At 46.4% G+C, this 12,251-nt stretch overlaps 1 protein-coding gene across 16 annotated transcripts in view; it reads right to left on the reverse strand.

Moving 5' to 3' along the window:
* KALRN (kalirin RhoGEF kinase) overlaps nucleotides 1–12,251 on the reverse strand; it is a 687,608-nt gene that overhangs the window by 151,904 nt on the left and 523,453 nt on the right. For all 16 annotated transcript variants that reach the window (XM_054551360.2, XM_054551365.2, XM_054551362.2 and 13 more), the window contains exon 34: nucleotides 8,447–8,693. In XM_054551360.2, coding sequence (XP_054407335.2) covers nucleotides 8,447–8,693 — 247 coding nt within the window. The remainder of the gene's footprint in view (nucleotides 1–8,446; nucleotides 8,694–12,251) is intronic.

Consider the following 12,251-nt stretch of genomic DNA (forward strand, 5'->3'; position numbering starts at 1 on the left):
AAAAATAAACACAGGATACTTTGGTTAATCCCTTTAAATTAACAAATAATTACCTGATGTGGAGAGAAAAAAACAGACATTTTTAGAAGTGGAAAGGATCCTAGAGGTAATTCAGGAAGACATGAATAAAAGGTAGTAAAAATGCTACTGTAGAACAAATAGCAATATGAATGACTGTAGGGAATAACCAGGAAAAAAGGCCAGCCTGTAGAGAATCTCAGAGTGGAAGGCACTTGCCTCTAAGCTCTATGCCCAGAGAGGACAACAGATCAGGTGTCTGTGAGTGAGAAACCAGGGGATGCCCAAAGTTCAAGGGTAAGGATGGACTGTGAAGTTCTCAAATCCAAGGATGTTGGAAAGGACTATTAATCCATAAACACAAACGATCACTTTAAACAAGTCAGGATTGTTGAATTTAATTAAAAACATTTTGTTCTGCTCTAAGCATTTAATAAAAGGATTTATGGAGAAATTGCTAGGCTTGTATAGCTTAGGAAAGAAGTGTTTAACATTTTATCTGCAAATTGTATTACTTTCTTCTAGATACAGATCAGAAGGAGAGGGAGAATAATAATTAGCACTGGTGGATTTACACTTGGGGCTCAGACGGGGGAGAATAGAAGGAGACATGGGTAGAAAGGGTTTGGATTTCAGTGCTATATATGAGGAATATTCTAGCCCTTAGAATTACACTAAAATCCAACAGGCTGTAGAAATATTAAGCTCCCAGCCCCTAGAAGTGCTCAAGTAATGCTTAGCTGACCACTTGTCAAGTACATTGTGGAAGGGGTTTCTTGTATTAGGAAAGAGAGTGAGCTAGAACACCTTTCACCTGCTTTTCAATTCTAAGATCCCAGGAGCCAAAAGAAGCCAATGTTCTGGAGTGAAATTAAATCTAATCAAGAATTGGTTTTATCCAGTTATAAAAAGAGTAAGTTTCAACTCTAACTTTTTATAATTCTGAAAAATGTCAAGGAGCTCCTTTTAGACCCTCTCCATCTATCTTTAAACACACTTTTCTTCAAAAAGTATCAGTACTCAAATAAATTACAACATTTCTTATTCAAATGCATTATTTTTGGGTTTCAGCTATTCTTACCCAACAGTATTATAATTTTTAAAAACACCATACCACACCTTTTCATTGCAAACATAGTGTAATTCAGCTATGCTAATATAAAGGAAAATGTTGTGGGCTAGTGTGGAAACCTGTTCTCACCTTCATTGATCATACTCCCATGTATACTTTTGCTTCTATGAGGAAGTGAGTTCTGAATCTCAAAGGACTACCTCACATCTAGTCAATTACAAGTACAATCTTATACAAATGAAAACGATTGAAGGATCGTACTTCAATCTTGGAATTGAGGATTGTAGGATGAAGTAAATCAGCAAGCTGCAATTTATAACATGTCACTTCATACCTGAAAGGAAATGTTTAGGGAATATTCATCCTCCAATTATTTTTTTAGCCTCCCATAATGAAGCCATGTTAGGCATTATGGAATAAATGAAAAACCTGAGGGTAGGGCTCCTAATGCAGAATTATACTGAAAAGTAAGAGGTAGAGAAAGACCTTTGGAGGACTCTCCTGGTAGGCAGAGGAGCCTGAACTTTTTGGCGTTTTGGCTCCTGGCAGCAGAAAGTGCAGGGGACTTCTATTCTGCAGACAATTTGTTGAACAGACTGGACCAGCACCAGGGGTTGGCAGGCTGCTATCAGAGTTGGACTAAGCTCAGCCTGCTGTCCAGAGTGCTCCTTGGAGTCATTCTGCTCCAGCCGAGGACATCAGAATCTTATTAGTTGGCAAAGCACCCACAGGACAAAATCTGTCTCTGATTGCTGCCACTCTTCCTAGAGAGTGGGGCATTTGGGGCCAGAGGTTAGAGGGAGAGTGGGAAGGTGGGTATGTGTAACTATAATGGGGTTGATGCTTTTTAGATTCAGCTAGACTGGCTAACAAGCCAAGTCAGATGGGAGAATAAACTAAAGTGCCTGTCTCAAAGGCTTTCAGACTTGGGAGGGTGTAGAACACAGTGGTAAAGTGAGACTTGGGAAATGGACAGGCTTGGGTTCAAATTTAGGCCCACTGCTTGTCAACTATGTGACTTTGAGCATGTTACCTAATCTTTTTAAGACTCAGTGTCTTTATCTGTAAGATGAGGAAAATATTATTGCTATTACCATTAAAGCAACCCAGAACCTGGCCCATGGTAAAGCTCAGTAAGTGTTAGGTATTTTTGTGAGTTGGTGACACACTTAATACAGGTTGACAGTATCAAACTTGCCCAGCATTCTCAGGCTGTTGATGGTAATTGCCTTCAGAGCCCAAGTTTTATCCACAGTTCTCCACCACCTTCCACAGCATGGGGAAGCTGTTCCTGAGGCCAGGTAGGTGGTAACAGCAGAAATCATCAGGAGGCCCCCAGCGAGAGGACTCCTCATGAACAAGCCAGGGGTGCCATGGGCCACTGTCCCTTTCCTCTAGAACATCTGCTTCTGAAGCTCACGGGGGAAGCCTTGGGCTTGGTATCATAAGAAGAGAGGTATTTCCTTACAGCTTCTCCAGACCCTCAGTCCCATCCAGGGAAGAAAGTGCACAGGAAAAAGAACACAGGTGTCCTGTACAGCCAGGTACAGAAGAACCTAGACTGGTTATTGGAGCCTGGGGCAGAAGTACCCAGGACCAATACTTTTTAAAAAGCCATTCTCACCATTTTTAAGTGTACAGTTCAGTGGCATTAAGTCCATTCACGTTGTCATGCAACCATCATCACCATCCATCTCCAGAACATTTTTCATCTTGCAAAACTGAAACTCTGTACCCAACAGGCACTAATTCCCCATTCCCTCCAGCCCCTGGCAATCATCATTCTTTCTACATCTAAAAAGTTGACTACTCAAGGTATTTCATTTAAATGGAATCATATAGTATTTGTCCTTTTGTGTCTGGCTTATTTCACTTATCCTAATGTCCTCAAGGTTCATTCATGTTGTGGCATGTGTTAGAATTTCCTAACTTTCTAAGGCTGAAGAGTATCCCATTGTAGGTATATATTCAATTCACCTGTTGCTGGACACTGGGGTTGCTTTCACCTTTTGACTATTGTGAATAATGCTGCTATAAGCATGGGTGTACAAATTTCTGCTTGTGTCCTTGCTTTCAATTCCTTTGGATATATACTCAGATGTTGGATTGCTAGATGATATGATAATCTTATTTTTACTTTTTTGAGGAATCCCATACTGTTTTCCATGGCAGCTGTACCATTTTGCATTCCCACCAGCAGCGTACAAGGGTTCCAATTTCTCCACATCCTCATAATACTTGTTATTTTCTGTGTGTGCACATTTTAAACAATAGCCATCCTTTGCAGTGACATGTTATTGTTGTTTTGATTATCACTTTTCTAGCAATAATTAGTGATGTTGAATATCTTTTCATGTACTTATTGGTCACTTGTATATCTTCTTTGGAGAAATTTCTGTTTAAGTCCTTTGTCCATTTTTAAATTTAGTTTTTGGTTGTTGTTGAGTTGCAGGAGTTCTTTATATAATCTGGATATTAACCCTCAACCCTTCTAATACATCTTTAAGTATCTCCTAAGCTTGACATCCTGGGGGTGCTGAGTCCACAAAGCAGTGGTTCTCAACCCTAAGGGAACATCAGAATCACTAAGTTCGTTCTTCTTTTTTTTCCCCCTGAGATAGGGTCTCACTCTTTTGCCCAGGCTGGAGTGCAGTGGCGTGAACACAGCTCACTATAGCCTTGAATCCTCAGGCTCAAGCAATCCTCCCATCTCTGCCTCCTGAGTAGCTGGGACTACAGGTGCATGCCACTATGCCCGGCTAATTTTTTTCTTTTTATTTTTTTTCACAAAAGAACTTAAAAATATACTGATGTCCAGGTCCTTGGCAGCTGGATTAATTGTTCTGGGGTGGGTATGATGTCCAGGTCCTTGGCAGCTGGATTAATTGTTCTGGGGTGGGTATGAGGCATCAGTATTTTTAGAAACCTCCTCCAGGTGGTTTCTAAGGTGCATCCAGAGTTGGAAACCACTGCTACAAAGGCTTGCCTCTTGGGAGGTGCTGCCCTCCACCACCTGCTGCTGTGAAAGTGAGAGGGGACTGTGGAAAGGCAGGACTAGGGCTGGAGGGCCCAATCCCAGTGAGAAGCCCTAAGATGTCAGAGTGGCAGTAAAGTAGCAGGAAATGCAGCCCCACCCCAATTCTGTCACACAGCCCCACTCTTTTTCACCAACCCCGTCATGAATGACACCAAGACATATCAGGAGGAAATAACCAACCACTGCTCCCACAGAAGGCAGAGGAGGGAAGGGCAGAGAGGAGCCCTAGCACTACCCAGAAGCCCAACAGGTGCTGGGAGCCCTGGTCTGCACCAGCTCGGCCACAGACTCCCTGTGGCTTCAGGGAGGTCACCTTGCTTTCTGAGCCTGAGTGTTCTCCTGGAAGAGAGGAGACCGGGCTAGTGCAGTGGTTCTCAACCCTGACTGCACCTTAGATTCACCTATGGAACACTTAAAAATACTGACCCTCAGGCCCCATCCAGAGATTCTGATTCCATTTGTTCTAGGTGGGGTCTGGGCATTGTCATTTGGAAAAGCTCCCAGATGATTCTCATGTGCAGCCAGCATTGAGAACCCTGTTCTAGTGGATCATCAAGAACCATCCTGTGGTTCTTTTGTCCCCATTCCCGGGGTGATGGTCATGGCCTGAGCACTCACAAGGTGCTTAGCCATCACACATAGTCCCTGCTTCACACAGCCTGCGAGAATGCTGACTTGGTGCTCTCTGCAAATGCTAAGAGGACCAGTTCTCTTATGGGAATTGAAAAAGGAATTGATTCCAACCTCCTGACACCAGATGAGACCATTCTGTCCTATTCCACAACCCCCAGTGGAACATTTTATTCTCAATCTAGTTGTGCATAACTTATAAGGTAAAGCACCCACTGGAGACAAATTACTGCTGAGAGAAGAAAAGGCGGTTTGCCAGCAGGCAGCCAGCTGGAATTAAGAGAAGGAACAGCTTATTGGGTCTTAGCTAAGGCCAACACTCTGGGCAGACCCCAGAGAGAGAGGGAAAGGGTTTTGAGGCTGGGCCATGTGCATGACTGCACATACTTTCAAATGGGGTCTAGTTAAGGGCATAAGGAATGCTCCATGGAGAATGCAGACTTAGGTCCCCTTTTTTCTTTCTTTTTTTTTTTTGAGACAGGGTTTCACTCTGTCACCCAGGCTGGAGCACAGTGGCGTGATCATGGTTCACTGCAGCCTCAGCCTCCTGGGATCAGGTGATCCTCCCACCTCAGCCTCCCGAGTAGCTGGGACTATATAAGTGCACACCACCCCACCTGGCTAATTTTTAAATTTTTTTGTAAAGACAGGGTTTCGCCATGTTGCCCAGGCTGGTCTCGAAATCCTGAGCCTGAGCAATCCACCTGCTTCAGCTTCCCAAAGTGCTGGGATTACAGGAGTGAGCCGCTGTGCCTGGCCGACTTAGGTCCTTGACTACTGGGAGTCGGGGACCTCTGTATTCAGAGCTCACATGGGTGAGAAGATAGACCTCACAGGTTGCCATTTGAAGGCTCAGCATAACTGGCCTAAGCTTGGGGAAACAGGAACCAACCTGGAAATAAAAAGAGCCAAGGAAATGGGTGATAGGCACTGCTGGTACCTTTAAGAAGCTATGCTGGTTGGCAGAGTTAGCTGGAAAGTTCTATGACAGCCTCCCTCCCAGCTTTGTCTCTTGCCTCTATTTTCCATTCCTGGTCTTCAGCTCCTATTTTTAGTTAAATCTCCACTAATCTGTCCTATAGTAGAGAGAACCCCCAGTCCTGTTCAGTTCTTACCCTGAATGCTTCCACCTCCCGCCTCGGGATCAGAGACTGACTCTGACACTGCTCTCTGATTTTCCACCTTGGGTTTGCTCCTGCCAAGTTGCACATGTGGCAGCCCCAGCAGAGAGGGAGTGCATATTTTACCCAGCCTCAGGCTAGGAGGCCAGGTCTAGGTCAGGAAGTCTCGTCTTCCCTTGAAGCTGAGTCCCTCCTGATGAAAACGACCCACACCTGGGGATCCAAGGAATGTTAGCCTTTTGCGGCAAATGAATTGCTGTGCTTGGTTTCGTCTCTGCAGATGGGTCTCTCAACTGGACTTGTGGGAGTGTGCAGTTATTTTGCTGGATAATCTATGGCAAATGATATAATAGCAAAAACTTATCATGACAACTAAGGTGCATTGAATGCCAGGCACTGCTGTGTTTTGTCTCCATTACCTCATTTTACCCTCACAATCTACCTTCTGTGTACCCTGTTCTCTTGGCTACACTTCAAGCGGAACCAGATTCCTGAGTTTCCTTGATTTTCCTCTTGTGCCTGCAATTTCAAATTCCCACACAACTTCCTGACACAGTCTCTCCTTAGTCCTCAGAGGATAGGGGGGAAAGCAGGCAATGACTAAACTGGGAGTGGAGGGCACGAGGAGAATCAGGGCGGCGGTTTTAGCTGACATTTTTCTCCTGGTGGAAAAAACCCTGGAAGGCTGGATGCAGCACAAACAATGCAGCCTGCTGCTGCCATCTAGTGGAGGAAAGGAAGTCAGGCTTTGAGGGTAGACCAGATGGCACTCCAGACACCAGAGCGTTTTAAACATGTTCCGAGTTCACAGTAACCATCAGGAAGCTTGCAGCAGGTCTCCATGCTGACCCTCGTGCCCCATCTTCCTCTCCTAGAAATATCTAGCACAGGTCTGCATAGAAGGCATCCCTGCTGCTGATTATCTGGCCAGTTACAAAAATAAGCCCAGAACTAAGGCCTGGCTTTGGCTTCCTCAGTGTAAAATGCTTGGCTGCAAGGCCTCTGCCACTTGGACTTCACACGTCAGTGGATCTCAAACTCAAATGTGCATCAGAGCCACCTGGAGGGCTTGTTAAAACACAGACTGTTGGGACCCACCAGCTCTGGAGGAGTGGGGGTTCTGATCATTTGCGTTTCTTTCTTTTTAAAAATTAAATTAAAAAAAAAACTTTTTTGAGGCAGGACCTTGCTCTGTCACCCAGTCTGGAGTGCAGTGGTGCAAGCATGGTTTACTGCAATCTTGTCCTCCCAGGCTCAAGTGATCCTCCTGCCCCAGCCCCCCACTGGGTAGCTGGGACTATGGGTGTGTGCCACCATGCCTGGCTAAATTTTTTTGTTTTTGTAGAGATGGGGGTCTCACTATGTTGCCCAGGCTGGTCTCAAACTCCTAATCTCAAGCCAGCCTCCCAAAGTGTTGGGATTACAGGTGTGAGCCACTGTACCTGGCTTTTTTTTTAACTTTGATTTTTTATTTTTAGAGGTGGGGTCTTGCTCTGTCAGCCAGGTTGGAGTGCAGCAATACACTACAACTCACTGCAGCCTCAAACTCCTGGGCTCAAGTGATCCTCCTGCCTCACCATGCCCTGAGTAGTTGGGACTACAAGTGAACATCACCTTGCCCAGCTAATTTTTTAATTTAAAAATTTTTTTTTTTGAGACAGTCTCGCTCTGTTGCCCAGGCTGGAGTGCAGTGGCACAATCTTGGCTCGCTGGAGCCTCATTGCAACCTCAGCCTCTCGGGTTCAAGTGATTCTCCTGCCTCAGCCTTCCAAGTAGCTGGGACTATAGGTATGTGCCACCTTGCATTTTTAAATTTTTGTAGAGACAGGGTCTCACTATGTTGCCCAGGCTGGCACCTGCATTTCTAACAGGTTCCCAGGGCATGCTGATATTACTAATCCAGAGACTACCCCTAAAGAAACACTGTCATGAGAAGTTTAGTCTCCCTGGCATGAGAAAAAGTGAGTAAACAGGCATGTGAAGGGAACACAGAGCTTACATACAATAAAAGCCAAGGCTAGAATACTTTATCTGTTGAAGGCACATAAAGGAGTCACGGACCTCAAACCCTGGCCGGGCTGAGGGGAGGATCAGATTTGACTCAGCTGTGGCTCCTCCCTGGGTGTGCCTGGTGTCTCCAGGTCAGCATGTGAGTACTTGGTGGGGGGTCAGAGAGCCAGAAGTTGCTGTGAAGGGGGAGTGGGTCAGTGGAGAAAGGATGAGTCTAAGCCATATTTGGCCAAAGGTAGAAGAGGACTTTTCCGAATTTAGTGTGATATGATGGGAAAACTGGAAGAGATCTTAGAGATTATTTAATTCAACCTTCATTTCTAAGACAAAACTGACTCAGGAAGGCTAAATGACCTTCCCAAAGTCACACACAGTTACTCGGGAGCTCTTCCTCTCCAAGTTCCCAACCCATTCTCTTCACAATCAGGTCCCAAAGAAACCCCACAGGGTAAAAATGGGTCTGTGAGACAGGTCGCTTCCATGGTGGTCTTCAGCTAGAGTCAGGCCAGCGCTTGTGGCCTCCTTGGTCTGTGCCTCCCACCCGCTCTGTTCTCCTACCTTTCACCAAGGGGAAGAAGCAGTCCATCTCCACGCTGCTTCGGGAGTGTGAGATGCACAGGGCGCTGCTGGGGACCAGACCCTCCAAGGGTGGGCTCCGTTCGGTGGTACGGACCAGACACCAACCGGGCCGCTCGCTGGGCCGTTCCAGCAGCTCTACCGTCTGCCCCACCTGGATGGTCAGCTCGCTGCTGTGGCCCGCACTGAAGTCCTGGAGGACCACTGTCAGCTCACATCCACCAGAGAGCTTTGGTGGGTGGTGGTGGAGGGAGTAGAACAGGAGGGCATGGAGGAAGTGGGGAGAAATATGGGAGAGGGTTGGTAAGAGGGGACGAAGGATGTGTGAGAGCAGAGGTAAGGAGGAAGAGAAGGGGAATAAAGAGGAAAAATGGTGTTTAGGGCGGAGAGATGGCAGAAGATGAAAAGGAGAGTTGAGAACAGGAAAGAAAACAAGAAAAAAATGTAATTAGCACAGTGCTATTCAATCACTCAGGCTTTCTAGCTGTAGCCATGGTCTAAAGCCTGCCCAGAACCAGGGCTTTGATTCTAATTCCTCTTGCTTCGTTAGAGCTCATTATTCCTTTGCCAAGCTTCAGCTAATTGTGCCGTTAAACTCCTTCCCTGTATGCCCCTTTACTCCTTCCAAGGGTTCTACCCTGTGCCCTGTCCCTGCCCTGACTACCACCCTCAGACTCCTATTGTTTGGGCATCTGTTCTAACTCACCCCTCCCACTAGATTCTCACTAGATGATAGGGAATAATGGAAGAGACAACCTTCCTTCCTTCTAACCCCTGCAACACCTCCCATCCCCACCCCTTACTGGAGCCATCGGCCTAAAATCGAGGCTACGAGGACTACAAAAAGAATGAGGCTTCAATGCAAAGGCAGAAGTAAAGCAATGTCTGTCTGGGAGGGGAATAGCCTCAAAGGCTCAGGCACTGGTGACCAGGAGGAAGAATCAGAAGGGAAGACGGGCCATTTCTTACTTAGGTACATATGCCCAGCCCTCATGCTCCATGCTGGCTTGGCTCCACACTGGCATTTTCCTACTTCACTGATCCTGGGGCAGAACCAATAAAAGGTGTTGACAGGAACAACCCCTACTGGCTGAATGCTGAGACTTCTCACTTTTTCACCTTGGGGATTTGGCCCCACTTCCCCCCTTTCTTCTGGCTTCATATTTCCATGAGGATCCATTCGGTTATTAGTTTGTCTCATAGAACTAAGTACAGTCTCCCTCTTGGAAGAGCAGCTGCACTTAGAGGCAGAGTGACAGGTAGGGAAGGGAAGGAATGAGGAGGCTGAGGCCCAGCTTGGTAGCCTGTTATCCTCTAAAGTTCACCCCAAAAACAGTTTGGAGGCAAAGTCCTTGCACCACCTCCAGGAATTTGACTTCAGTCTGTGCATCTCTGACTTAAGCCTTCAGGGCCCAAATTTTCTGCACCAGTGGCCATATTAATGCACTTGTCCAAATATGTTGTGTAGCCATTTCACACACATTCTGGGAAGCTTCTGCCCAGTGGCATACACAGTGAACGCCACAGTGAGTAGAGAATTAACAGTCCCACCAGTACCAAAAGCTCAGCATTCAGGACTGTGAGAAATTTCCACTAAAGGGACTTCGATGTCAGAGGGGGCTTGAAAAAGTTAAAATAATGCATCAGACTGATGTTGGCAATATGCATCACCACCAGTTACAGGGCAGGGAGTCTGTGCTAACCACGTTCCCATAGGACTGCCATTGGGATCAAATCAGGAAATCTGCAGGACAGAAGGTAGAAGGTGGAAGGAGACAGAAGAAAATATTTTTCCATGTAACTCTCCTGGTCCCATTAAATGCAGTCTTCACTCCCCCACTCTCCTGGTGCTATCCTCCTTAAAAACATCGTATAGAGAAGGATTCTGTGGGATGGAGACACCTCAAATCTCTAGAGTACTTTTACAGTTAGCAAAATACCTTTACATTAATTATCCACTTGGTCCTCACAATAACCAGGTGGTACCATCATCTCCATCTCATACATCAGGAAATTCAAGCTCAGAAATGTCAATATCAGTGGTTGGGCATTGAGTATACATAAAAATCATGTAGAGAGCTAATAAAATGGAGATTCCCTAGCAGTTCCTTCTCTTGCTCCACCCCTCAATCACACATCATGATTCAGTAGGCCTGGGTTAGGGCCTGGGGATGCCTTCCACTGCCCCCAGACAGGGTCTCATTCTGAAACCCAGGCTGGAACGCAGTGGTGCAATCTTGGCTCACTGCAGCCTCTACCTCTGTGGCTCAAGTGATCCTCCCACCTCAGCCTGCTTAGTAGCTGGGACCACAGGTGTGTACCACCACACCCAGCTAATTTTTATTTTTATTTTTGTAGAGACATGGTCTCACTATGTTTGTCTTGAACTCCTGGGCCCAACTGATCCTCCTGCTTCAGTCTCCCAAAGTGCTAGGAGTCAGGTCCCAAAGTGCTCTATAAGAAATACATTTCACATTCTGACCAGGGAACACTACATGTGAATAGATATATCACTGAAACACAAGCTCCACTCTGACATTCTATTTTATGTTTTTCTCTATTGCTGTTGACATCCCACTAATTTGATTCCACCTCACTAATGGACTCTGTAGAATGCCGGCCTAGATGACTGAAATTCTTTCTAACTGAGAGACTCTCTATCACTGAGCTTCTGCATCTCAGTGGAGCTGCTCCTCTGTGACAATGCCAGGGGCTCAGGGTTGCTTCTTGAGGCCAAGCTCACACATAGCTGGGGATGCAACTTGCAGCCCTTTCAGGGCAACATGGTTGAGTCCAGGGATGAGTGTAGTCCTTTTGCAGACTGTTAGAGCAGAAGGGGCCTGAAGCTCTAGTCGCAAACAGCCCAGCATGGCACCCAGATACAAGACCCACTTCCCTCTAGGGTGGGTTACAATCAGACCCATGGGCTGGACGGGAGAGGATAAAAAGCCAGGCTTGTGTCTCTCTACAATTCAAGACACAGTTCCTGGCGAGAAGCCTAGACACACCACTAGATGGCGGTGTTTGCCTTCTGTAGGCTGCCTAGTGCAGACAAAGGAAGAAGTGGAAACAAGATCAATGGGCAATTTCTTCCACGCTCACACGTTATAGACAACCAGGCTCAAGCTTTAGATGCAGCCCAAAAGCCATTATGGTTCAAATACATGATGAATATCCTGATTCACTTCACCTCAATGGTTGATCAAAAAGATTTACTACACCAGGTCCCTACCCTGGCAAGAAGCGAATTCCAAAGAATGGCCAACAAGTGAGGGTGCTGGGGAAATGGTTTGAGGGGTCAGGCAGAGCTGCTCCTGCAACAGTCCCTTCTCATCCTCTCCTCCAGGGATGCTGTAGGGTAAGATTCTAAGACCAAAGTTATTCCTACTCAGGGAGATGCTGGGAGCTGAGTAGGCAGCACAGAATCTCGGCACGCATTCAGGTTATGTTTTTGATTCTTCCCTGATCTTGTACCCCTGCTTCTGGAATCTTCTCTCATCTTACTTCCCTCACTGTATGCTCCCACTCCAGCAGCGAGTCCTTGTCTGGCCTTTCATGCTTAAGTCTTGGCCCCCTTCCCGGGAGCTCTCAGATATTTTCTCTGCCTAATTCCCTAGAACCCTGCCTAAGGCCTGCTAAGCCTTCTTGATGCTAATTGTCTGCCTGGCTTCCCTCCAAGTGCCTGCTGCTGAGTTACCATCCAGCTCCTTGTCCTTACTTTCCCAGTCTCTCTCCTTTCTGGGTCCTGGCCATTCCCAGTGGGGCCTGTTCCCCTGCTGACCAATCC

The sequence above is a fragment of the Pongo abelii genome, chromosome 2 (assembly GCF_028885655.2).
Source record: "Pongo abelii isolate AG06213 chromosome 2, NHGRI_mPonAbe1-v2.0_pri, whole genome shotgun sequence".
Taxonomy (NCBI): domain Eukaryota; kingdom Metazoa; phylum Chordata; class Mammalia; order Primates; family Hominidae; genus Pongo; species Pongo abelii.